This window comes from Euprymna scolopes, chromosome 33, assembly GCF_053919585.1.
Source record: "Euprymna scolopes isolate OS-2025 chromosome 33, ASM5391958v1, whole genome shotgun sequence".
In the NCBI taxonomy this organism is placed as follows: Eukaryota; Metazoa; Mollusca; class Cephalopoda; order Sepiida; family Sepiolidae; genus Euprymna; species Euprymna scolopes.
Window position 1 is genome coordinate 60,190,442 of NC_136514.1, and position 27,749 is coordinate 60,218,190.

General features: G+C 35.4%; 1 protein-coding gene across 2 annotated transcripts in view; it reads left to right on the plus strand.

The window, feature by feature from the left end:
* The window catches only part of LOC145258252 (U24-ctenitoxin-Pn1a-like), a 551,994-nt gene that overhangs the window by 280,366 nt on the left and 243,879 nt on the right, over window positions 1–27,749 (plus strand). For both annotated transcript variants that reach the window (XM_080116228.1, XM_080116229.1), the window contains exon 3: window positions 21,574–21,685. In XM_080116228.1, the coding sequence (XP_079972354.1) occupies window positions 21,574–21,685 (112 nt within the window). The remainder of the gene's footprint in view (window positions 1–21,573; window positions 21,686–27,749) is intronic.

The window sequence follows — 27,749 nt, forward strand, 5'->3', positions numbered from 1 at the left end:
TTATTTCTTTCCATGCAACGTATGTTCTCAACCCTCGGTGGCCAGGTTTCACTTTTAGACATTACACTGCGTACACATTTCTGATGGACTATTTCCTTGGTAGATTTGGCTAAAATAAAGCAATAATCATTAGAATATCTATTGTTCTCTAGTAGTGTAACAGAGCTGCCGATGCTAGTAGCAGCAGCAGCTGACATATGCAAATGACCAAATCGGCTATGCGATGTGACGTCACAGCGGAGACAAAAGGACACATGTGGATGGGGAAGTAGTGTTTTTGTTTGTTTGTTTTCACTCGATGATAAGGGTTGATGGGTGTAGAATGGGACAATAGCATAGTAATCATTATGGTTCATTAAGAATTTGTTTACGTTGGACTTGAAGACGACCAATATGTAGGAAAATGGAAAGAGAGTTCCACAGGCAAATGCAAGAGAGTTTCACAGGCGTGCAGTTCTAAGAAAGAAGCTTTGTTCATGGAATCTATGTTTAGGTTTAGGTACAGATAAAGAGTGGAGGAAATTATTGATAGTGGTTTCAGCTAGACGTGTGTTTTTCGTAAAAGTTTGGCGAGGGGGCATAAATTAGAGCTCAGACGAGCACTTGCCATGAAAATAACGATAAAGAAGAGATAGGCTCGCAGCACCTCTTTTGTAGGAAAGAGGTTGCAGGGAAGAGAAAAGAGCATCCCCTACTAGGCTACAAAGTCTATTTTGAACTTTGTCAAGGCAGGATAAAGTCTTTCTAGCAACTCCTGCCCAGATGTCATAACAGTACTCCGTCATTGGACGTATCTGGCTTTTATATAGGTAGAGAATTGCATCAGCATCTACTGGTGCGGTAGAAGGATCCCACAATTTTTCCAGCAGCCTTGTCAACGGATTTGATGTACGTGTTCTATTTCAGATCGGGAGTAAAGGTCAAGAAAGCAATTGAAAATATAGACAGAATGGGTATTCTACTGTTCTGAAAATGAAGAATTTCTATCAATCACTTTTCATAGGATGGATTGTCTAGTATTTGAAAAATGTTATGTTTCTCTGCATCACTTTAAAAAACCGCGTATCTGGTAGGTTACGAGGAGTACATGTAGATATATGACGTCATGGATAGGAAGTCCGAAATAAGGTATTGCAAAGAAGAGAAAACGATCAGACTCTTTTTGATCTGTGACCATCATCACTACTAGCAACTACAAAGCAGCAAAAATATGCTCACATCCCTTAAATAAGACTGCTATACATTTGTGTATTGATTTTTTATGAAATATTATCTTCATCTTCATAGTTGTTGTTGTTTCGGCCAACTCATCCTCTGGGCTTTTTCAAGTGATTAACCGCGATGGGATAGGAATGCCGATTCTTGTAACTGTATCCCAGTAATTACTACTTTCCATGGTTTTCGTTGTCTTAGCACGTTTCAGCGAACTAATCCTTAGGCCTGCTTTGGGTAAGATCGAAACTGCTATCTTCAGACACCTGGAGCCATAAAGACTTAACACCTTTATTAACTGCGCCTTAGCGGCCTGTGATGCAGTGGATAGAAGCGTTGAGTCTTTACAGTTCCAGATGAGCATTGTCTGAAGATAGCAGTTTGAATCCTACCCAAAGTAGGCCAGAGCGGTTATTTGCCTTTGTTGCAGTTTCCGATATATCCAACAAGTGGCGTCTCTACTTCCTGTTTCGCATTCTTCTTTATTTCTCTTTCTCTTTTACTCTAACCCCTGACGTAGACAGACGCACATTTCGTTCGCCTCGACATCATAACCTTCGTTATAAGGTAAGATGACACTTGTATATATTAACGAACTTATCTGAACACTGGATACACACGCATTCACAATGAACTTATCGAAACTTTTCCTTAATTTATTTTTATTTCGGACTATTATTCTCATCTTTATTAGTTGTTGTGAGACGACAACAACTACGGATGGCAGTGATGGCTGAGAATGCAGTTAGGAGATTCGAAGTTCCTATCCGTCGCGGTTACCACCTGACGAAGGCCAGAGGAATAGTTGGCCGAAACGTTGTGAATAAACAAACCAACAAAAGATGAAAAACAACAACTAATAAAGATGAGAATAATAGTCTGAAATAAAAATAAATTACTATATATAATGCTCATCTCAAAAATGAATTCCAATTAAGGAATAATATATATAAACGTTTCCTGTTCATACATATACATACAACGAACACACAACAAACATTACAAGTTAAAAAGCATGCTTATGCGTGTACCCCCCCCCACACGTGTACACTACACACACTCTCTTGTTGTTTTTACCTTGTTCATTTAATAAAATATATTTTTTGTATATATTGTAACTCGTTATTCGTTGTCTCATTTTGATCTCAGAGTTTTGAACACGCATTATATTACCTCTCTACAAATTGGTGACCTTCCGACGTAGGGGTCAGACAGAAACTATGACTTCCGATTTTCGACTTTAACCCTCGACTTACGATTAAAATATCGAAACAGACATTCTAATTGTTCTCTTGTTTCGTGGCTGAGTGCAACTAGAGTAAAAAATATGTAAACATTCGTCTTAATTTTCTATGATGAGGAACACACCCCACCCTTGCACTTATCTCTGTTTTAGCCACGAGCTCCAGTTTTCATGCAACGTCTGCTATATTTTTTCTTATCACATGTGCGCGCAGCAAAAAACGAAATAACAATTTTCTTCAAACATTTTCTTGCTGTCTATATATATTTTTTTCGCCATGTGCATTAGTAATAAAAATATTCCAGCTTTCTATATCATTATAGAGAACGAGTGACAACCAGCACACCGAAAAATTCAAATAGCGACTCTCACCTATTTAAACTTCCAGCTTTCAACATCAATGTGGAAGAGAACAAGTAACAACAAACCAACTGACGTATAATAGTAAAACAACCTACGCTACTATGAATGCACACAGTAAAATGCAATATTTTATCGTTTTGCATTCTCCGTGCGTGCACACAAAAAGAAATTGACTGTCATAGTACCAACAAACGGGACCTCAACAACAAAACAACATCATCTCAGCAACATCGAATTTTTGATTTCATATCGATGTAAAAAGAAAATGAAGCTCAGCAATACCTTGCAGTATATTAACCCTTTCCAGCAACAAACGTATTAAGTAAACACCTGGAATTCACAATGACCTCAAAAATAGAAGTTTCTCCAGCCAACATGGGTTAAGTTAATAAATACACACTGCTAAACTGACTCCTGGGCGTTCGACGATTCAACCGACTCACTGAACAACATTGACACTGTACTTTCCACGGAACGGACTCATTTCCTCACGACCGTGCATGCCCAATTTCGACAACGCGTTTCCATTGGAATGGATTCATTTCCTGTAGGCACATATGCGATCAACTTCAACCAACTTCGACCAACTTCAATGTAGTGTATACACTCTACAAAACTGCTACGCAAATCAACTGTGCAGACCAAGTGCACATGCTTCCTAGATTCGTCAATACAATGCAGTCTATGACTGCAAATCACTTGCACTAACAATTCACAACTTGTGACTTTTCCACACAGTTACACAGGTTTCAAACTTTCTTTGTTTGATATCCTTTCCCGTCGCAGCCTCTCTTTCCTTAGCCTCCGGCTGTATGCGAATAGGTATGTCGCGCACACACGCACACAAACATTACTCAATAATGCACCGATTATTTGCCGGTGTCGTGGTTTCCGATTTGTCCGACAAGTGGTGTCTCTACTCCCTGTTTCGCATTCTCCTTTATTTCTCTTTCTCTTTTGCTCGAACCGTCGATGTAGACAGACGTATATTCCGTTTGCCTGGACAGGCGTAACCTTTTAAGATGACACATGTATACATTAATAAACAACTGTGAACACTGGATAAACACGCATTCACAATGAACTTATCGAAACTTTTCCTGTTCATACATATACACACAACGAACATATAACAAACATTACAAGTTAAAAAGCATGCTTATGCGTGTACCCACCCCCCACAAACACACACGTGTACACTACACACACTCTCTTGTTATTTTTACCTTGTTCATTTAATAAAATATATTCTTTGTATATATTGTAACTCGTTATTCGTTGTCTCATTTTAAGGTCGGAGTTTTGAACACACATTATATACCTACGAGATTGTCAAACACGTCACCTCTACAAGCAGATCTCTACATATCTTAAGATCTTCTGTAGACATTTATGCTGACGACGTTACCATCTATGGCAACACTTCAAAGGCTGTAAAGGACAAAGTTCTCTCTGATTCTCTCTCCTTTGATCTTGATCACGTGGTGCAATGGAGAAAGAGGTGGGTAATGAATTTTAATGCATCTAAGACGAAGCTTCTATCTTTACATCATCAACGCTCTGATCGGCGTCTGGCACCAATTGAAATGAATGGCTCTCGTCTTGGAGAGGCTCCATGTTTTGACAAGCTTCTGGGTCTGACCTTTACTCCTGATCTGAGATGGAACATGCACATCAAATCCGTTGCCAGGGCTACTGAAAAAATGGTGAGATCGTTCTACTGCTCTAGTAGATATCTCACTTCTGATGCAATTTTCTACCTGTATAAGAGTCAAGTACGTCCAAGAATGGAATACTATTGCCATATCTGGGCAGGAGCTGCTAGAAGCAGCGTATCCTGCCGTGACAGAGATCAAAATAGACTTCATAGTCTTGTGGGGGATGCCCTTTTCTCTTCCCTACAACCTCTTTTCCACAGAAGAGATGTTGCGAGTCTGTTTCTGCTTTATCATTATTTTCATGGCAAATGTTAATCTGACCTCCAACATGATCATCCCTAGCCTGATTTTCACGAAAAACACTTGTCTAGCTGAAACCACTATCAATAATTTCCCCCACTCTTTATGTGTGCCTAAATCTAAACAAATGAACAAATCTTCTTTCTTGGAACCGCACGCCTGTGGAACTCTGTTCTGTTTCCCTACTTTCCAACTGACTACAATATGATCGTCTTCAAGTCCAACATAAACAAGTTATTGATGAACCGTCCACTAAAATAATCCAATTTACCAAATTTCCACGAATGATTACTACGATATTTTCCCATTGACTACCATACACTCATTAACCTTTATACTTAAGTGGCCTTCAGGCCTTAATTACTTTGTAAAAAGGAAAAAAAACTGACTCGGACATACCCTAAGAATTACCAAGTAAGTGCTTCAATAAACTCTTGATAGAAAAAGAAGACTAGGGAAACCAAAATGAACAGGAAGCAGACACTCAAGAGAGATTTGATTGCAATGGGAAGAATCTAGAGGAACCCTTTGGATCTGGCGTCAGATCGAAAATAATTGTATTCTTTGACAGCCTTATATATCGTAGGATATGGAGTTCTTAAGTCTTAATCTAAGTAAGTCTACCAAACTGGATGATAACTTTCTCGAACTTATTAATTTACTCCTCTTTGATTAAATACACACAACTGCAAACATGACAAATTTCTGCTCAGAATAAAATAATGCTTATTTCGTAAATGATGATCATTGTCGCTTTTATTTTCGATTTTGTCTAATTTAGCACAGAACATAGAAAAGACATGTTTGCTTTTTTCCACTGCTTCACACATCTTTTTACTTTTACAGTCATTAACAAGAATAGAAGATTGATTAATTGTCCGAGGCCATTTTGAGTATCCTGATTGTTTTTAGGATGGTAGGAGGAGAAAATAATCTGGAGGCAGAAAACCGATGACAGGGAAAACAGTAGACATTGGCATTCAAGCACAAGCAAAAAGACATTGCAAATAGCAATGTGATAATATTAAAAAAAAAATCGTTTTTTTTTTAGAAAGAGATTCACAAAAGGTAATTAAGAATTTTTTAAATAGTTTCTGAGAATTTAAAATCTGTCCAAATAATAAATAATCTATTAACAAAGAATAAAACAGGAGAACCAGGAAGGTTTTTATACGAGCATGAATTACTTAAATTCGTCCAATTCAAGAAAAAGTAAAAAAAAATCTAATTGTTCTTAAAGAGAGGCTAGTAATTAACTTAACAGCAGTTTAGATGGAGCAGCAATGTAACAGAGTGTGGACGCGTATATGACAGCAGCAACTATATGAAAATGAAAAAGTGTGTGAGGTGACGTCACGGCGAGAAAGAAGGAAAGAAAAAGATTATAAAAAAAAAGAAATATGTGACCCAGAAATAGACGTGTCACGCATGTAACCTGAAAGTGATATGGAAAGACGTGTCCTAAACATGGCCGGACAAAAACAGAGTGCTACATGTTTGCCACGACAGTCTTGTTAAGCACATTGGAATACGAGACGTCTTTTGATCAAGAGACAAGACATTATAATGGAAGTACTTTTCTTTACACAGGAATCACCACTTATCAAGGTCCGGAGGCCATTCGAGGATAAGGGTTAATGGGCATACATTAGACAATGTTATTATAGCGTAGTAAAGAGAAGTAGTGGAAATTTTGTAAATTGGATTACTTAGGGGGATGGTTCATCCAGAACTTGTTTACATTGGACTTGAAGACAATCAGATTGTAGTCAGCTGGAAAGCAGGCAAACGGAAGAGAGTTCCACAGGTGTGCAGTTCTAAGAAGGAAGCTTTGTTCATGGAATCTGCATTTAGGTTTAGGCACAGATAAAGAGTGTGGGAAATTATTGATAGTAGTTTTGGCTAGACAAGTGTATTTTGTGAAAGTTTGGCGAGCTAAGCATTTGCCATGAAAATAACGATAAAGCAGAGACAGGCTAGCAACTTCTCTTCTGTGGAAAAGAGGTTGCAGGAAAGAGAAAAGGGCACCCCCCACTAAGCTATGAAGTCTATTTTGAACTCTGTCAAGGCAGGATAAGCTGCTTCTAGCAGCTCCTGGCCAGATGTGGCAACAGTACTCCATCGTTGGCCGTATCTGGCTTTTATATAGGTAGAGAATTGCATCAGGAGTGAGATAATAACTGGAAATGTCTGTTGTTAAAACTGAAAAAAGATGTGTTGAGTTCTTTACTTGTCTTTGTTTCCTTGTGACTGCCGCCATCCAATGTATGGTTTTGAGTGTTGACCTGTGACATCTACATTAAAGCAACATATCCACTAAATTACTGGCAATACAACCTGATCTAGAAGAATGGAAACAGAACTGTGAAAAATCACGAAGAGCTGAGGTCGTCCTCTCTCGAGTATGTATTGGTCAAACAAAAGGCACACATTCATTCTTGTTTGATCAGAAAGAGACACTGGTGTGCAACATGTCAAGTCCGATACACAGTGAAACACATTATTTTAGAATGTGTTGATTTTCCTCTCATATGACAAAGATACTACAATGTTTATTTCGTTATGTTAAAAGCGAGTCACTGCTTATCAAGGCCTGAAGGCCACTCGAGGATAAGGATAATTGCGTGTCAAGTGATCAGTGAGACAACACCGTAAAGATCAATAATTGTGGAAATTGGAGAGAATTTAATTATGTAAGAGAACGGCTCAACAAGAACTTGTTTACATTAGACTTAAAAGCATTGTGTTGTAGTTAGCTGGAAAACAGTCCTGCGATATAGAGTTCCAGATGCGGGAAGTTCAAGGAAAGAAGTTTTGTTCATGGAATATGTGTTTAGTGCTAGACAGAAATAGAGAGTAGGAGAAATTGCTGACAGTAGTTGTAGTGAATGTTTGGGGAGGGGCATAAATTGAAACTCAATCAGAGGAAGCAATTATTTAATGGCATCAAAGTGGACATCGTAATATCATTTTAGAAAATTTTGGGTTTATAAACCAAAATCTAATAAACCAAAAATAATCAATTGCAAACTGTTTAATTACTCAGCATGCACATAAAAAATGGATCTGCAAATGATCACAAGAATCTGATATTTTTTAAATTTATGAACCTATAGCACAAAATCCTTTTACCAAAATAAATGGAGTCAGCATAAAAGAACACTAAAAGATTCATATGCTGTAAGGCAAAACAAAACATATAGGATGTTCTTATGGAATTTGGTTATTTTTTCTACAAAGTATTCTCTTCCTCTCTCTCTGTCTCTCTGTCTCTGCTAATATGAGGAGTAGGAGCAGGACATTCTTCAACCGTTTAGCTAACAGCTGTGATCTTGTCTTTACCTGAAATGTTGTTAGGGATTTGACATGGCTAAGAAAGCCTCTCTTTGACTTCAGTCTTTGGACCGTTGGTTCATGCCTATGAAGGAAATAGCGTTCATCATTGATAGCATTTGTGATCTCTACTGTTTGGCAACTTCCCATCTCAGATCTGCATCATTATGTCCTTTTTAAAGATGGTGAGTTTAGACACCAAAAATCTAATATCTATAAGCCTTATGGATTAAAAAAGAATGCATTAACAACCTTATGGATTAAAAGAGAAAAAAAAGAAAGAAAATCGATCAGTATCACTCTGTTTATCCACAAAATATATACATATAAAATTGGTCTGTGAATTATCTGTATACAAGATTAAATCTGTTAAATATTTTAAAATATTATGAACATCAAACACAGCATCCTCTGACCAAAATAAACGAGGAGGGTATTAAATAACCTAAAAGAGTTGACGTCACATAAAACCAAAATCAAAATAGCTTCATTCTCTCCAAAAATCTAAAATACTCCTTGCTTTAATTTTCTAGCAATATGAAGTTAGTAAAGTACGAAAATGTGTGTATGGAAATCAAGCTACACAGAGGCGTCCATGTTTCATCCCTCACCCTTGTATAGCTTAATTACCATAAATGTATTTTCATGCTTTAGTACCTAACTCTACTCACGTATTGAGCACTGATGAAATAAATACTCAAAATATGTCCACACTATATCTTATGATATTTTATGTGTATAGATTAAATAATATTATATAAAGTTAGGTATATATGATCATCTATTTGTATGTATGTTTCATACTTTAACGAGATAACCTGTTGTATTTGCATTATTCAGACTAATGGTCCCATCTCGAATGTTATTTTCGCAATGTTTTGGCCTATGTAATCTCCGACATTTTTTAAGAAATGAAAAAGTGTGCGAGGTGACGTCACGGCGAGAAAGAAGGAAAGAAAAAGATTATAAAAAAAGAAATGTGTGATCCAGAAATAGACGTGTCACGCATGTAACCTGAAAGTGATATGGAAAGACGTGTCCTAAACATGGCCGGACAAAAACAGAGTGCTATATGTTTGCCACGACAGTCTTGTTAAACACATTGGAATACGAGACGTCTTTTGATCAGTTGCCAAACTCGGAATTATTTATGCAGGATTTGTAGAAAATCTTGTAAAGAACCATTTATGTAATCAACAGGCTCAACTTGCCCTCATTCCGTATAGATTCCTTAACGTTCACACGGAACATGAGCTAGAACAGATACATTGAGGGCATTGTAGCGACTGCTGCGAAGAAGGTGCGCTCTTTCTACGATGCTAGAAAGTTACTTATGCTGAAAGTATCCTGTACCTCTACAAAGCCACCATTCGCCCATGTATGGAGTATTGTTATCACATTTGGGCTGGTGCATCTGCTACTAATTCTTTATTCCTAGACAGGGTTCAAAGGAGAGTCCCAAACTGTTAACTAGGCTTCAGCCTCTCTCCCACCGACGAAATGTTGCATCCCTTTGCTTGTTTTACAAGTATTTTAATAGTATATGCTCTGACGAACTACAAGCCCTTATACTCCCTCAACATAAATACCCCCAACAAATCTGACAAGCAGCAAAATCCCACCCCTACAATGTAAAGATCCCCCGATGCCAGAAAGCCTTCTACTCTAATAGTTTCTTCCTCAGAACTGCTAAACTTTGAAATTCTCTCCCGGGTTCCTGCCTCTCAAACTGTACTGACATGCAAAAGTTCAAGCATAATGTAAACATACATCTTGCTACTCAACTCCCTACATAGTATCCCTGCAATTATATCCTAGATAGTAGCCCTCTACATCAAAGTGGTACCGAGCTTTGTTTGGGGTGAGAAGGCAATAAAAAAAATGAGGTTTCGTTGATCAAACCGTAGTGAGAATAAAATTCAAGATGAGAACAGTATTCTGAACAATCCAAATATTAGGTTGGTGCAAAAATAATGTTTTTTATCAGATAAATATCCGTCAAAAAACGACATTATTTTTGCACCTACCTAATAATATGAATTAATAATCTTTATATCAAAAAATTCTAAATCATAATTAACTGATTATGCATTTTGAAACACAGCTGATAGGTGTAAGGTGTTCAAATGTGGGCTATATACGTTTTTTGTCAATTTTAGAGATTTGCTTTGTCAAATGCAAATCATTGCTAGCAATAATACCCAAGTACCATTCATTAGAAGACTTAATGATAGCTGGAGAGCAGCTAAAATAACAACTTGTATTTAGTTTTACATATACATACATCGTTTACAATAAGTATTGTTTTTCTTTTTGACAACTATGATTGAGAACGGTTCAAAGGCTCCTTTTAAATTAACTACAACACCAAGGTATAAGGGAGAGCGCCACTCTTTTCTCAAGATTATTCCACTTACCCCTAACCTTCATCGCATAATGTTGAGTGTTTAGTAAGGCGCATGAAATACCATTTTATAAGTCTTAGGTATGTCTCGACATCCGAACCATTACTCCACTTACTCTTGATCCTTACCTTATAATTTTATATGTTTAGCAAGAGTCATCAAGTATCATTTATAAAACTTTTGGCATGACTAAACCAAAGATTAAACCCTGGCCTTTTGACCTGTTATGACATTTAGCTTTGATCCTTATCTTATAAGGTTACGTGTTTAGCAAAGGGCATCAAGTATCATTTTTTAGGTCTTTGGTATAACGTGACCTAGGATTGAACCCTGATCTTCTAGCTCATTAGCGAACATTCTTACCGTTATTCTAAATAGGCCGGTAATAAGTATTGTATGTCAGTATTAAATACCCCCCCCCCAAATGTGCTTGTATACGGTAAAACAAAACAAACATTCCGATCATCAGATGACATGATGTTTAACAAGTTAATCTCAATGACATTGTTATCCCAAGTATCTTTCCCATCAGCTTCCCCCTCTTCACTTCCTACACGCGAGACAATTAAACGCAACTCATTTTCGTCTATAATTGATATTCCTCGCGTTTTAATTGTTCTCATACTGAATTCCTTTTTCTAATTCTATCTTTTTTTCTCTCTCATTGTATTTTCTCAATGTCATGCACACCCACGACAAGTGTTTACAAAAGGCATTTTTTTTCTTCTTTTGTTCGATTTTTTCCTCTCAACAAAACATCAAGGAGCCAGGATACCCGTACTCAATTTTTGCTCTTATCAACTCGCTACAGCTGACAGTTTATATAAATACCTCACGAGACTAAAGATTGTTGGAAATGAGCAACGTGAACTGAGGTGTACAGTGTTTTTTTTTTTTTTTTTTTTTTTTTTGCTTATTATGCAATAAACAGTTATATAATTTTTTCATGGAGATCTCATGTGACCTGGTTTTGCGGACATAGTTGTAATAATGTTTCTAAGAACATTCCAATTCCTTTTTTTGCTTTTTAAAGGAAAAAAGAAAGAAAAAGAAAAAGAAAAAGAAAAAGTGAAGCTAGACGAAGGCAGTGGTCGAACATGTCATTAACCCATCTTTTTACTTTTCACTTTTCAAAGCACGCACGCACGCACACACACACACACACACACACACACGCACACGCACACGCACACACACACACACACACACACACACACACACACATATATATTATTTTCACAATGTTGATATATTACTTTTCACAAAGGTTGGATTGATAGGAACAAGTAGTGTATTTTCATTGTTCGTTACAAATGTTTCGCGACCATTCGAACAATTTCAAACCTTATATCGTTTGAAAATATTCACAAGAACGGCTTCTCATCAGACGGAGGGAAAAACACTTTTTAATGAACAATATGTAATCCATTTTCCTTTTAAGGAAAACTATGCGATAAAAGATTGACCTACATTTCTTCCTTCAGAGGTTTTTCCGTTTTCTGTTTGTTAAGGATTTTTTATACCTACCTATTTTCGCATTTCTATTTTTAAATGTTTTAATCGATATATATATATATATATATATATATATATATATATATATATATATATATATATATATATATATATATATCTTCAAGCAAATATTATTAAATGCAACGGAGACATTTTGCTTTATGATTCTTTTTTTTTTTTAATTTTTCGATTTTCCGTATAATCTTTTTTGTATCAAAATCAAACAATTTAATAAAAGTTCCAACGTTGTTGCCGTCATGAGCGCTTTCGATTCGTTCACGAATCATTACCAGGTGTTGAAGTAAAAGTTCGGAGGAGCAAAAATGAGAATCAAAAGTGAAAACTAAAATATACAGTAAATGGTGATAAGTTAAAATATATAGAGTCGATGAAAAGTCGATTAAAAATATAGGTCGATTAAAAATATAGGTCGATTAAAAATATAGGTCGATTAAAAATTCGAGCATTAAAATCAGTAAATTCGTGGACACCGTAAACAAAGTCCGTCCAATACGAACTAAGCATGACATTTTAGAACGTTACTGCTTTTCTCGAATGCGATATCATTTATAGTGGGTTGAAGGGTTCTAATATATGACACTTCAAGAATTTTTAATCTTTTAATAATATTTGCATGTTGTATAATTTTTATGCTGTCAACTAGGGTCTTTCTAAGATTGGTGGGAAGAACAGTTATGTTCTTTTATCAAATGTTTATATATAGCACTAGTATTATTTAGATGCATGGTTATTCGCCGGGGCAATGTTGTCGTTGTATGTCCAATGTATGTATTATTTTCGGAGTTACATCCTCCCATAGAACATTTAAATTTATGCACTACATTCGTTTGTTCCCACGTTTTTATAGCCGGCGAGGAGTTGTTTCTAACCACAAGGCTTTGTGTTCTAAACTTCTTGTAGTAGATAATAAATTTAATTTTAGAATTACTGTCAAAAGGCGTCAAGTATCTACGTATGATATTTTTAATTGCGTTTTCTTCGATTCTGAAGTTGGGTGTCATTTGATTTTGAGAAAATATATTAATGGAGTTTACATTGCAGTGTTGACTGATATTATTATTAGGGTTTTCAAGGGATTGTAGTATTTGTTTTATTTGTTCATCAACAATGTAATTAGGAAAATGATTGATGATGAGTTCTTGTTTAATGTTTTTTATTTCAATTAGTAATGCTTTTTTGTGGATGATATCTTTTAGCACGATTTAATAATTTTTTTTATTATGGCTATTTTGTGCCTTTGTGGTCACTCACTTTTAAAGTTCAGAAGGCTGGAGTTTATGCTCGTTTGTTTTTTTATATACTTTATATATTTTAATCGACTTTTCATCGACTCTATATATTTTAACTTATCGCCGTTTACTGTATATTTTAGTTTTCACTTTTAATTCTCATTTTCGCTCCTTCGAACTTTTACTTCAACACCTGATGATGATTCGTGGACAAATCGAAAGCGCTCATGAAAGCAACAACTATGGAATTTTATTAATATTTTTGATTTTGATTCAAAAAAGATTATACGGAAAATCGAAAAAAAAAAAAAAAAAAAAGAATCATAAAGCAAAATGTCCCCGTTGCATTTAATAATATTTGCTCGAATGAAAAAATTGCCTAAATATATCAATTTCAAATATATATATATATATATATATATATATATATATATATATATATATATATATATATATATATATATTTGAAATATATATATAAGGATATTTTCGCATCTCTATTTTAAATATTTCAATCGATATATATATATATATATATATATATATATATATATATATATATATATATATATATATATATATATATATATTCCAGGTAGAAAAATATCCAAAAATTAAGAATTATTGAATTTCAACAAGGATCGCTGATAGTGCTTAATCAAAGAGAGCAAATTATAGTTTTTATTATTCTTTATGTAAATACAGTAATATCTTGCTACTATGTGCAGACCGTTTCGATCATAATAAATCTCGTCAGGCAAGAAAATTAAAAAATTAAAAAGGGTTCAAGACTATTTTTAATATTAGAAGAGGGAAAATATACTTTGCCATTACTGGCTTGGAGCAAGGTTAATGTTCTTATTCAAGAATAATATGACTGTATTTACATAAAGAATAATAATAACTATATATATATATATATATATATATATATATATATATATATATATATATATATATATATATACTCGTGAGCAAAAATAAATGGGCCAAACAAATTTAATACATTTTATTGCACTAAAAACTATATTGAACGAAGAACAATTGAACAAGGAGCCTTAAACGAGACTAATAACACAGAACAAGACATTTACTTTAATAAATGCTTCGTATTGGATCGCATTCCCTATTGATTTCTTTAAAAGATCAATCCTTTTAGACATGCTCTCAACCAAAGTGGAACACTGTAAAGAGGAGATGCTATTCCATTCGCTTTGCACAGTTTGTCATTGTTCGAAAAAGTTCTTCTGGCTAATGCACAAGATATTATGGACCAAATATTCTCGATTGGGTTTACATCGGGGCTTTGACCTGGCCAGAATATCACATCAATTGAATTATCAGAAAACCATTTTTTTGAGTGACTTTAGCAGTGTGTGCAGGGAGTATTATCATGTTGAAAAATAATGTTCTGGGATATTCCCAGCTTCTGGATACTTGGTAACAGTCCTGTTTCTAACATTCGAATATAATCCTTTGCATTGATTGACTTCTCACATCTAATAAGTTTCCCAACTCCTGCTGCAGTAAAAGTTCCTCATACCATTATCCCTCCATTCCCGTGTTTAACTTATTTTTATGCCACTTGTCGAAAATCTTTCTCCAGTTCTTCGATTGCACCGTTCGGGAGCATCAGGAGCATCGCTAATTCATCTTGATTCATCTAACCAAAAAACATCCCTGAACAAGTCTGTATCTTTCTTGCCATAACACGAGAAAAATCTCTTTCTATCATTGATATTCTTCTTAGATAAAAATGGCTTCTTTGCACACCTCTTAGAAGAAAATCCCATTTCTTTCATTCGTCTAGATATTGTATATCTAGAAAGAGAATTTCCAGCCCCTGTTTTGAATTCTTTGCTATGGTCAACATAAGTTTCCTTTCGATCCTTTAAAACAGTTAATTTAAGCCTGTGGTCGTCTTTCAAAGTGGATGCTCTAGGGCGACCAGATCCAGATTTCCCTTTAACCAAGCATTCGTCTTCGAACCTCTGACCAATTCGCTTCACTACAGAAAGAGATGTTTTCACTTTTTCTTTTCTTAAAATATCAAAAATCTGCTTGTAAGTCATTTTGAACTACCTTAATCCTGCAATTCGGGTTTTTATGTCCTCGCCAAGATCCGGTCTTACCATGCGGTCCTACCAATGTTAGGATTCAATTTTTCACTTATTATTATATGCTATAATAATAATAATCTGCAAAATAGAAATTTCAGCGAAAATTAACAAAAATTCATGGAAAAATATTGAAAAATCGATTTCTTCCTTCTTTCAGTCTTGACCCATTTTGCTTGCTCATGAGTGTATATATACGTAGAGAGAGAGAGAGAGAGAGAGAGAGAGAGAGAGAGAGAGAGAGAGAAAGAGAGAGAGAGAGAGAGAGTCAGTCTAAATAAGTTTGATTATTTTACAAAAGAAAAGAAAAACATATATATGCATATATAATAAAATCAAATAAAAAAGCAGTCTAAATTGGTAGAAATACTATGTTCAACATATCGCATACTTAGAACTTTCCGTAAGCCGACATATCACTAGAACATCACAAAAGTGCATTAAAATATATAACAGTGAAAAAGAAACTTTAATTTAAATTGTTAAATAGAAAAGGGAAGTCATCAACTGTTTACCATACAGCTGTTTTGAATATCTAAAAACAGGATAGCTGCTAAATTTATGGCTCTCTGGTGGAAAATATCACTTTGCCAATGACAAAATGTAGACAATTCGGTTACTATTTCATTAATATATTGATAATAATAATAATAATAATAATAATAATAATAATAATAATAATAATAATAATAATAAAAATAATATATAAAGTTAAAGATTAATAAGGATTAGTTACTACAATACCAAATTTACTATAGAAGTTTCTTGGAAAATATTAAGTAAATCTGGCTGAAATGTTATGACCAGATTTAGTGAACTAAGTATTACAGTATCCATTCGATGAACAGTTAGAGATTGATAGGGATTAGTATTTGATATAAAAAATGAGCATTAATTTAACCACATTCAATCATCAATTTGACACTCAATATAAATCAACAGTTTATAACTTTTGTTCGTTTTTAATGGACAGAAAGTTTAGAAAAGACGACATGATACCATTTTCGTTTAATGAAAGCCAGTTGTCTTTTTTTTTGTTGTAGACCATCTACTGGTTGGCCAGTTGTGTACAAATCTCAAGAGCTATAGGAGCCTTCTGTCATGTTTGAAAGTTTAATGAGCGAGATCAGAGATGTGCCACTTTACAACTCATGCTCTCTACCGATCTAAGTTATGAATAGGACCATTGCCAGCACCCTCAAAATGCAAATCCAGATGGTTCACACTTGAAGGTACAGCTCAATGCATTGAACAGTCTTTGGGAGGTAGTGGAGTGGAAGTCAAAGGTTGAGGATACCGCCAGGAAGACCTGGACCAAGAAGTTCATCGAAAAGGTCCATGCAACAATTGATGAAACTCCTCAGTGGATTTAAGCGTCTCACACACAACTGTGAATGCATTCGTGAAGAAGGACTTGAAGTGTATGTCATATAGGAACCAGACAAATCAGATCTTGACGGAGAAGACAAAGAATCTCAGGCTAATTAAGTTCGTCAGGTTGCTCAACAAACTGAAACATCCGAAGAAGCCAAACATGCTCTGGTTCTTTTCAGACAAAAAACACTTCTGCCAGGACCAGGTGCCCAACAACCAGAACCATCGCTGGATTGCTACTTATAATGAACATGCCCAGGGTAATGAAAACAAAGTTTCCAGCCACAGTTATGGTCTTTCGTGTGGTTTCAAGTGAGGGCCACATCATGACACCTCACATCTTTGAAGTCGGCTTGAAAGTTAACACCAAAGTGTACCTGGATGTGCTGAAGTGTGTGGTGATCCCTGATGCAATCAGGTGGCCACTGGCAGACCCTTGGTGTGGTAGCAGGTGGTGGCGCCAGCACACAAGTTCAAAAAGACCCAGGATTGGCTTCAGAAGTAGTGCTACGATTTCTCTCAGTGCCCCCTTCTCCTCATCCGACCTGACCTGCTGGACTACTTGGTTTGGTCATACGTCGAGAACATCACCAACATGACCTCTCATTACACCAAAGCTAGTCTGATCACAGCCATCTGTCGAGCTTGCGCTGGTGCTTATGGAAAAGGTATACTCCACGTTCTGGACCCATATCAAAGCGGTGATTGAGGCTGAAGACGGCTACATTGAATAGATGTCGGCTCCACTACATAATCAAGTTACCTGAATTGATTTTGGAAAAGGTATACTCCGCGTTCTGGACCCATATCAAAGCGGTGATTGAGGCTGAAGGCGGCTACATTAATTAGATGTCAGCTCTACTACATAATCAAGTTACCTGAATTGATTTTGGAAAAGGTATACTCAACGTTCTGGACCCATATCAAAGCGGTGATTGAGGCTGAAAGCGGCTACATTAATTAGATGTCAGTTCAACTACATAATCAAGTTACCTGAAATGATTTTTTCGATAAAAGTTTTAAAATAAAGCTGTAGTGTTGTTTTCTTTAGGTTGATGATAATTTTATCGTTCCATCGTGGATATATAATTACTCACAATCGGATGCATGGGAATTATCTTCTTTTAAACAAACTATGAATAATTATCTGAAATATTTATTTTCTTTTGCTGTTATTTTTCATTCGAATATTTTATTATTTTTTGCAACTTGAAAATTCATTTTTCATGATTTCGCGTTATTTTGATTGAAAATAGAATTTACATTTTGATTAATTCCTTCCTTTCAATTCGACTCAATTATCTCAATAGAAATAGAAAAATCAAATTTATTTTAGAATAGAAATTCAGAAATATTTAATGTTTTTTTAAATTGTTGATTTCATTTTCAGTCATACATTTATAAACAAGTCAGAATGGGTACCCGACATTGCCCAAGTGTTGAGAATAACATCTTTTATATTGACATAGTGATGTATGTATGTATGTATGTATGCATGTATGTATGTATGCATGTATGTATGTATGTATGTATGTATGCGTGTATGTATGTATATATGTGTGTCTGTCTGCATGTATGTATGTATGTATGTATGTATGTATGTCAGGTCATGTCATAGGCTATTGGTACCATGTAACTCAGTACTACCTGCCTCATGGTCGGGTCACCGGCGACTAAACTGGTTCCCCCACCAGATTTGTTTGGTAAGGAGGGCGGCTAGTCTCCCTGAAGGATTAAAAGCAAGACCTTTCAAAGGGCGAATGAACCCTTTTTCGGGGTCAACGGCCAACTAGCACCGTGTGTGTTTGTGTGTATGTATGTGTGTGCTGGGGTGGAGAGGGCTCCCGTAAGCCGTGGTGAAGGCAACCTTTCTAGGAGAAGCAAATCTGATTTAAAAAACCATAAAGCGGGAGACCAGTACCCGCATTAAGCTGGTCTGCAGTTTAATTTGTTGCTGGCTATCTTGCTCTTGCTTGTTGCTGGATCTCAACATTTTGAACCGAGAGAGAGAATTAGCTGTCGTACAAAGCTAAGGCTCTGTAACATTATCTGTGTATAGATACTCCCTCAGGCATTTGTCTATTAAAATGGTTCTGTGGTGATGAAAGTCATTTTTGGGCTCATGGACTTTAAGTGTCTGAGGAAGTGGCACTCGTCTGACAAGACGTTGCAATCATCATGTATGTATGCCACCATCTACTATTATAACAAAAAATAAACTGTGTGTGTGTGTGTGTGTGTGTGTGTGTGTGTGTGTGTGTGTGTGTGTGTGTGTGTGTGTGAGTTGGTTCTCAAAACAGTTGGGCTGATTTTTATGAAATTTCCCACAAATATACTTTATGTATCTGGCAGTGTTCTATCTATCTAAATAGGTTTTGTATTAGAACGTTTTCAATAAGCATCGATAAACGATAGACAAAAAAATCCAAAGAAAGAAAGAACAGGCGATTTTGACCAAATTTAAAACCTCAATACAGCCTAACATCACATGTGCATTTGAAAAGTTTTATTACCACAACATGCAGAAAGACCCGACATATAAAATCAACCGTAGGTTCTTTGATATGACAGGGGCACGTTCGAAATAAATGTTTCTGTTCAAAACACAACTGAACCATGATACTTGACTTTTCCACTTTCAACTTAAATTCAAGTTATTATCACTTCACAAACAGAAAGGCCAGGCATATAAAATCAACAGTAGGTTCGTTGATATGACAAGGATGGGTTTGAAATGAATGTTTCTGTTTAGAGTTTAGAGTACAATTGAACCATAATACTTCACTCGCATTTTAAATTTTAATTCAAGCTATTATATATAAAAATAAAAAATAATTTTATAAAATTAACAGTAGGTTCTCTGCAGTGCAATCTAGACTACAATGTATTGTGAACTAATTCACTGCAGGGAAGCATGTGAAGCTTTCTCTCGGTGCACTGTAATAGGTCCCCAACTAAAGCAGGCAAACAATCGATTTGATTGAAAATTGGGCAGTTTCACCGATTTCCGTGGCATTGGAGTGTGAAACATTCGTTGATCATTATCAATGGACAATGTCAGCAGGACTTCAAAGGAAATGACCAAGTTCTCTCTGATTCTCTCTCCTTTGATCTTGAACACGTGGTGCAATGGAGAAGAGGTAGGTGATTAATTTTTATGCATCTAAAACGAAGCTTCTATCTTTATATCATTAATGCTCTGATCCCCGTCTGGCATCAATTACAATAAATTACTCTCATCTTGGGGAGGCGCCATATTTTCACAAACTTCTGGGTCTGACCTTTACTCCTGATCTGAAATGGAACACGTACATCCAATCCGTTGCTAAGGCGGCTGGAAAAATGGTGAGATCATTCTACTGCTCCAGTAGATAGCTCACTGCTTATGCAATTCTGCTGCTAGAAGCTTATTATCCTGCTTTTACAGAATTCAAAATAAACTTTGTAACCTGGTGGGGGTGGCCCTTTTCTCTTCTCTGTAACCTCTTTCCCACCTTGCGAGCCTGTCTCTTCTTTATCGTTATTTTCATGGCAAGTGCTAGTCTGAGCTCCAATCTATCGTCCCCCCTTGCCTGACTTTCATGATAAACACTCTTTCTAGCTGAAACCACTATCAATAGTTTCTCCCACTCTTTATCTGTGCCTAAACCTAAATGTAGATTTCATGAAAAAAGCTTCTTTCTTAGAACTGCAAGTTGTGGAAGTCTGTTCCGTTTTCCCGCTTTCCAACTGACTACAATATGGTTTTCTTCAAGTCCAATGTAAACAAGTTCTTGATGAGCCGTCATCTCAAGAAATCCAATTTACCAAATTTCCACAACTAACGATTACTACGATACTGTCCCATTGACTAATATGCGCTCATTAACCCTTATCCTACTACCATCTATAGCAACACTGTCTGTAGAATGCAATACAATGTGTCTGCTTCTCGGCTGACTATAACATAGTCATCTTCAAATCTAATGTGAATAAGTTCATGTTGAATCGTCTTTTTAAATAATCTAGCATTATCCAAGTTCCACCATAACTGGTCTTATTGTCTCACATTCTACCCCTTATTCTAGACTCGTCTCTGGGTTTTGGTGACCTTCCAAGAAAAAAAGAAAAACACTTCCTTTCAGATTCGTGTGATATTCTGTGTCTGTTTCGTTAATTTTCTATTTAAAATCATTTATTGATTAGCCTTGTTGATTTCAACAGTGAAGGATTTTTCTTAAGGTTTTCGTCGTTTTCATCATTGCCTTTGGATGTACGACCCCAATCATTCTCTTCATTTCACATTCTCCTAGTTTTTTTTAATTTTTATTTTCGGCACTATTCATAGTGCTTCTACAATTATTTATTTCTTGTTAATGTTGTTGTTTTTGTTGAGGTTGTTGTTCTTCTTCTTATTATTATTGCTATTGATTATTATTATCATTATTGATTGATATCATTATTATTATGAATTATTATAATTAATAATAATATTAATCAACCAATGATAATCAATAATAATTATATTATTGATTATTATTGATTGATTAATATTATTGATTATTATTATTTATTATTGATCGAATATTACTGATTATTAATGATTGCTTATTATCATTATTATTTATTTATTATTGATTGAATATTTTTGACTGATTATTACTGAATATTATTGCTTGATTATTATTATACATTATTATTATTATTATTGATTGATTATTGTTAATTAATCGATGGATTGATTGTTGTTGCAGTTTATAAATATCATTTGCATGTATAAAGAGTTGTCTGCGTCAATTTACTCATTCATTTCTTTTTGTCTAGATGATTGCCACACATTAAGGGAAGCCTCGTTTCTATCCCATTTACCAAATGCTTTCATTCCACGCTGTGAAAAAGACGGAACTTATTCTGCTGTCCAATGCCACGCAAACAAGTAAGTCTTGAAACAGAACATTATTCTTCCACTTTCACAAACAGATTGGCTTTTTTACCTTTAGCAAATTTTACTGTTTATGAAGATGTGTTATGCTGAGACATATCAAGAGAATAAAAGTCTGCAGCAAACGGTGTCTGATCAGATTCAGTTTCTGATATTAAAGATTTCTTGTGTTAGGTCGCTTACTCTTATGGTTTGCCAAATTTTGTATTTATTTTTATATACAAGGTGGAACGATAAATTTTTTGCCCTAAAGAAAACAACACTACAGCTTTATTTGAAAACTTTTATTGAAAAAAATCAATTTAAGTAACTTAATTATGTAGTAGAACTGAAATCTATTTAATGTAGCCGCCTTCAGCCTCAATCACTGCCTCGATACGGGTCTGGAACTGGAAGCATGCCTTTTTCACAAGTGCTAGCAGGAGCTTGGCGAATACTCGACGGATACTCGGCAGATACTCAGCGAATGGCAGGGATCAGGCTGGCTTTAGTGTTGTGGAAGGTTATTGTTGTGGTTGCAAGGTTGAACAATAATTAGTAAGGAAATACAATGAAGACGCAAACAACAAGATAACGCAATAATAAGTGTATTAAAGAAAAGGTATATTTACAATATGTACAAATGACGGTGTCGAGGCAGAGAATCTTGGTGGGAGGACATGTACGCTCTTCGGCGTCACTTCTGGTGGCATTTGAGTAAGACACACCAAGGCCAACCTAGACTTGCCATTTATAGTGTTATGTTATTCGCATATGCAAATAAGTGGTTGCCACCACAACACCCCCCTCCCAAGATTTGAAGTCACACAGATTTCAATATCTTTTTCTTTACGTATACGGTGGGGGCTGCCCACTCGCTGTGTTCTATTTTTGATAGAATTCCCGTCTGTTCCAATCTATTTAATTCTTTATCAATCTTTTCCAACCCAGCGAACGGAACATTTCGCTTTTTTCTAAAAATTGGGCTGGCGTTTTCTTTAAGTTCAAACGAGGCCTTGAATTTATTGCAGCGACCTAAGTTAGTCGTGAATGCCTCAGGAAATAATTCTTTTAAATCGTCTTTTATATTTACTGTTGTTGGAGAAGAACATTCTAATTTTTTACAGAATGTATTGATTGGCTTATCCCATAGTCCGAATTTCTCAATTAAATCTATTCCAAACAGATTTTCACTATTTTTTAGTACAAATATTTTTAATTTCTTCGAAATCCCTTTCAATTTTATCGGGAGGACAACTTCTCCTTCAAATTTTATACCACCACCAGTTACCGTCCGAGCTGCTTTACTAGTTTTCATCATGGCCGGTTTTCCCAACTTTTTCCACGTATTCAGGTTTATTATAGAAACATCGGAGCCGGAGTCGAGTTGTAACTTTATTGATGTTTTAAATATTTCCACTTTTACGTATTTTCGCCGATCTTTGTCTAATTTTGTATTTGATTTTGTTTGCTGTACTCTCTTTCTGGTGTAATCTTTATATCTGCAGCAATCGCTTTTGTGTTCCACCTTCTTACAAATGTAGCATTTTTTCTTTTTATAAGGACAATCTGATTCCCAATGCTTTTCTGCACATCTCTTACAGTTATATCTAGGAAGAGGCTTGTTATATTGTGTACTATATTTATGGTTATTATCTTTGGAATATCCCGTTCCATTGCTTTTCTTTGTAAAGTTCTTGGTTGGTGCGTATGGTTTTCTAACTTTTCTTACATATGCCACTCCGGATTCTTCTATATTTTTTTAATCCTTTTTTAGTGTAATGGCCCTTTCACAGTCCTCTGCTAGTTTCTGGAGGGTTAAATCTTACTCAGATTCCAGCTTAGACAACACTCGTCTGCGTATTTCTGCATTTTTCGTGGAAACTAACCCTTGAGCGAAGATTAGACATTTAAAATCTTCTACCGTTAGTTCTACAAGCTTAAAATTATCGCAGTTTTTATTGACAACTGATGCGTATGTCAAATAATCTTGGTTGTCCATCTTTCTCAGATTCATGCACAGCCATCTTTTATGAAAAAAAGATATATTTGGATTAAATAATTCTTTTAGTAATTTTACAGCTTCCATGAACTCTAATTTCGCAGTTTTTTTAGGTAATATGTAATCTACGAATTTGCTGTGTTCTGATGTACCCAATTTTCTGAGTAAGAGGCTCACTTTCTGACTATTTGGCCAATTTTTACAGTCCAGTTGAAAAACATCCTCGTATCTTGTGTAGTATGCTTCAAAATTCTTCTCTTCCTCAGGCACATAATGAAATGTGTCCATGCTATTAAAAATAGTCATATGGGAGAAATTAACACTGTCGACATTTTCTCGATTACTCTTTAGTAGTTCCAGTGTTTTAACAAAACGTTCATCTTGTCTTTCTTCATATTCCAATTGTAGTTTCTTATGCCTTTCTTCCTGTTCCAATTGAACTTTTTTCTGCTTTAATTGCGCTATTTTCTGCTTTTCTTCTTGTTCCTGCTGCCATTTCAATAATCTGTCCTCTCTCTCTTCCTCGCGGTCAGCCTGTGCCTGTATTTGTGTTTGCAAAAACTCGTTTTGTGTAGCTTGTCTGCGTTCATCTCGCTCAGCCTGTGCTTGTAAAAATTGCATGAACATTTTTGATAAGTCTTCCATGTTTTTTTTTTTTTTTTAGTGTGTAGTTAAAAAAATATTGTACCATGTACCATATACACCGGTTTGGGTTACAACAAAAAAAAACAAATTGCTGTAAGCTCCTGTTTTCAATAATAATATCGCTGCTTGCAATAATATATTCTTTTTGCGAGTCACGCTGCAAAAAAAAAAAATAAAACAGGTTTATCTGGAATCACGAAATGGAATTGACTTTCCGTTTTTAGGCACTTACTAATAAGTAACTCTTTCCACAAAATAAAAGTTTTTTTTTTTTTTTTTTTTAATCGAGTCATAATTGAATAAATGTATGCAGTACATTTAGTTCTTTGAGTTTTTTTTCTCTAGTATTTTAGTAATTAAAATACCTCTTAAATTGAGATTACCTTTTTTCCGTGACGTTTTACTGTATTATCCGTTATTCCGTGACAACTTCAAGAAAAAAAAATCCTTTCCTTGAATTTTAGTTTTAGCTGTGGTATTTCCTTTTAGTACCGACGTCAACCAAAACATTAATTAAAAAGTCCTTTAGTTGTTGTTTTGTTTACGGAGAACAGTAATTAGAATCCACTGGTGAACATTTTTCGTAGGTTACTTCCTTGCTTTTCGTAATACGGGTCTGACCTGTCGTTTTTGCGACAGAACAAAGTTCGCTTTTCGTTTGCAAGTTGGTCCTTTAGTAAGTTTTGTCGTGTAGCGAAAACACAAAAATTCACTTTTACATTCGTCTGCAAATCGGATTCCCAGAAAACGGCGTAAATTGTCGCTTTTGCCACGTTAGAGTTTTTTTTTTTTCACTTGAGTTGAAACTTCTCTTTAGCGTAAAATCCGTTTGCTCGTCAACACTTTGCATTCCTTAAAAAAAATGGTCAACCTTTGCGTTGTACTTTTTTTTTTTTTAAATAGTTCTTCGTCAAACTGTTATATTTGACGCTTCATATCTCGTCGCCAACTGTTGTGGTTGCAAGGTTGAACAATAATTAGTAAGGAAATACAATGAAGACGCAAACAACAAGATAACGCAATAATAAGTGTATCAAAGAAAAGGTATATTTACAATATGTACAAATGACGGTGTCGAGTTAGAGAGTCTTGGTGGGAGGACATGTACGCTCTTCGGCGTCACTTCTGGTGGCATTTGAGTAAGACACACCAAGGCCAACCTAGGCTTGCCATTTATAGTGTTATGTTATTCGCATATGCAAATAAGTGGTTGCCACCACAACAGTTATGCTGGTGAAGTACTCAACATATTACTAAATGAAGAAGTCTAATGAGTTCAGGTCGGAGGAGGAAGGGATGCCAGTGAGAAAAGGGTACAAAGTCATAGCACTTCTGAAGTCAAGCTTGGGTCTCTTTGGACTTGTGGGCCGGCACCAAGTCCTGCTGTTGCACCCAGGGATCATCAGCACTGGAGAATCATCACGCTCTGTAGCATCATCCAGGCACACTTTGGTTGAGTTTCAAGTCGACTTCATAGATGTGAGGTGGAATGATATGACCCTCACTTGAAACCACACCAAAGACTATAACCATGGTCGGAAACTTGTTGAGCTGAACCGTCTGAATTTGCATTTTGATGGTGCTGGCAATGGCCCTGTTGTCATAACTTGGATTGGTAGAGAGCATAAGTTGTACTGCAGTGCATGCCCAATCTCGCTCGTTGAATATTGTGTCACTTTGAGACAGGATAGAAGGCTCCTATTGCTCTTGGGATTTGTACACAACTGCTCAACTAATAGATAATCTACATAAAAAAGGAAACTGTTTTTTTTTCAAACGGAAATGGAATTATGTCGTCTTCTCTATGGCGACAAGTTTATCGTTCCACCCTGTATTAATTTATTTATTAAATTGTTAGGTACAAGTACAGAATAATCCCCAATTTCTCCATGTTAATGGCTTTCTAAATAATACTGATCATGCTGAAATAATAATGAAAGCTATTCTTAACCTGGAAAGGAGGGGCTTTAGGAATTATTCTGTACTTTCACCTAACAATTTAATCAATAAATAATAAATTTGAGAAACTGAAACCTTTGCTGGAAATTATATTACGGATGAAGTTTATATCAGGAATCGAATCTGAATCTTCGAGTGGACAATTATTCTGCTTTGCCTCTTCTGATTTCATATACAGTAAGATCAGTGAAATTTCTAGCCCATTGAAAGCACGGAACTTATATTTGAGGCTCCGAGAATTGAATATAGATGAGGAGAGATTCGAAATACATATGATGAGGATTTTTTATTTATATGCTTTCCTCTCCATGTTTTTGACATTGCGTTTGCTATAAAAAAGTAGAACTGTATATTTACAGCTTAGTATTTTCCACAGCAATAAAAAATTCAAATTACATTTGTCCATTCGTCATCAGCATCATCATCAGTTTAACATCCGTATTACATGTTGGCATGTCTTGGACGGCTTTTAGAAATTGACTTCCAAACTAATTATCTCTTATCTTGTATTGCTCATGATGCATGATCCTGACATAGTCGATCATATATAATAAAATATATGACATTCCATTTGACCGTTTTTGGAACAAATTCTGATTTATTATTTAGAGGGTATTCGTTTCCTTATATTCCAGTCCTTAAAGAAAGATGTGTAATCCTGTGTGGTGAGTGATGGTAAAAAATTAAAAAAATTTCTCTAATGTGACGTAAATCATCATGAACAAGATGATGGTGATGATCATCATCATCATTATCATCTTCGGTTTCACATCCATTTTACATTCTGGCATGTGTTCGACAGCTTTTGGAAATTGACTTCTAAATTTATCTATCTTTGGCCAGGCCTTAAGTTATCTCTTTTCTCCTAGGTTCATCCTTATCACTTTCTCACATGTTTTCATTGGTCTTCTTCCGCCAACTGACATTATTACCTAAACTGTTATACATCTACTAACCCAAGAACTTTCATAAATTCTTTCCAAACGGTTCATTATATCGCATTATATGGTAGCACTTCCCCAGCAGAACTTTACAAATGGACGTCAAATTGCTCACACTCTCTACTTCTGTGTGTCAAAACCTGCATATATTCTTGTTACAGAGATCATTCTGTATCTTCTTACATGTGTATGCAAGAAACAGATAGATGAATAACTCGTCAATACTGCACATGATGCCCTCGTATTGAGGATATCCCCCAGGCTAATCTTTTCTGCTAAAAGTTTTACCAGACGAAAAGACAGAAATTCTCCGACCACAGATACATATATATATATATATATATATATATTCTCCAACCACAGATACACACATATATATATATATATATTCTCCGACCACAGATATATATATATATATATATATATATATATATATATATATATATATATATATATATATACATTCTCCACACTAACGTAATGTACTTGCAATAACCCTTATCCCTGAGTGGCTTCCGGGCCTTGATAAGTG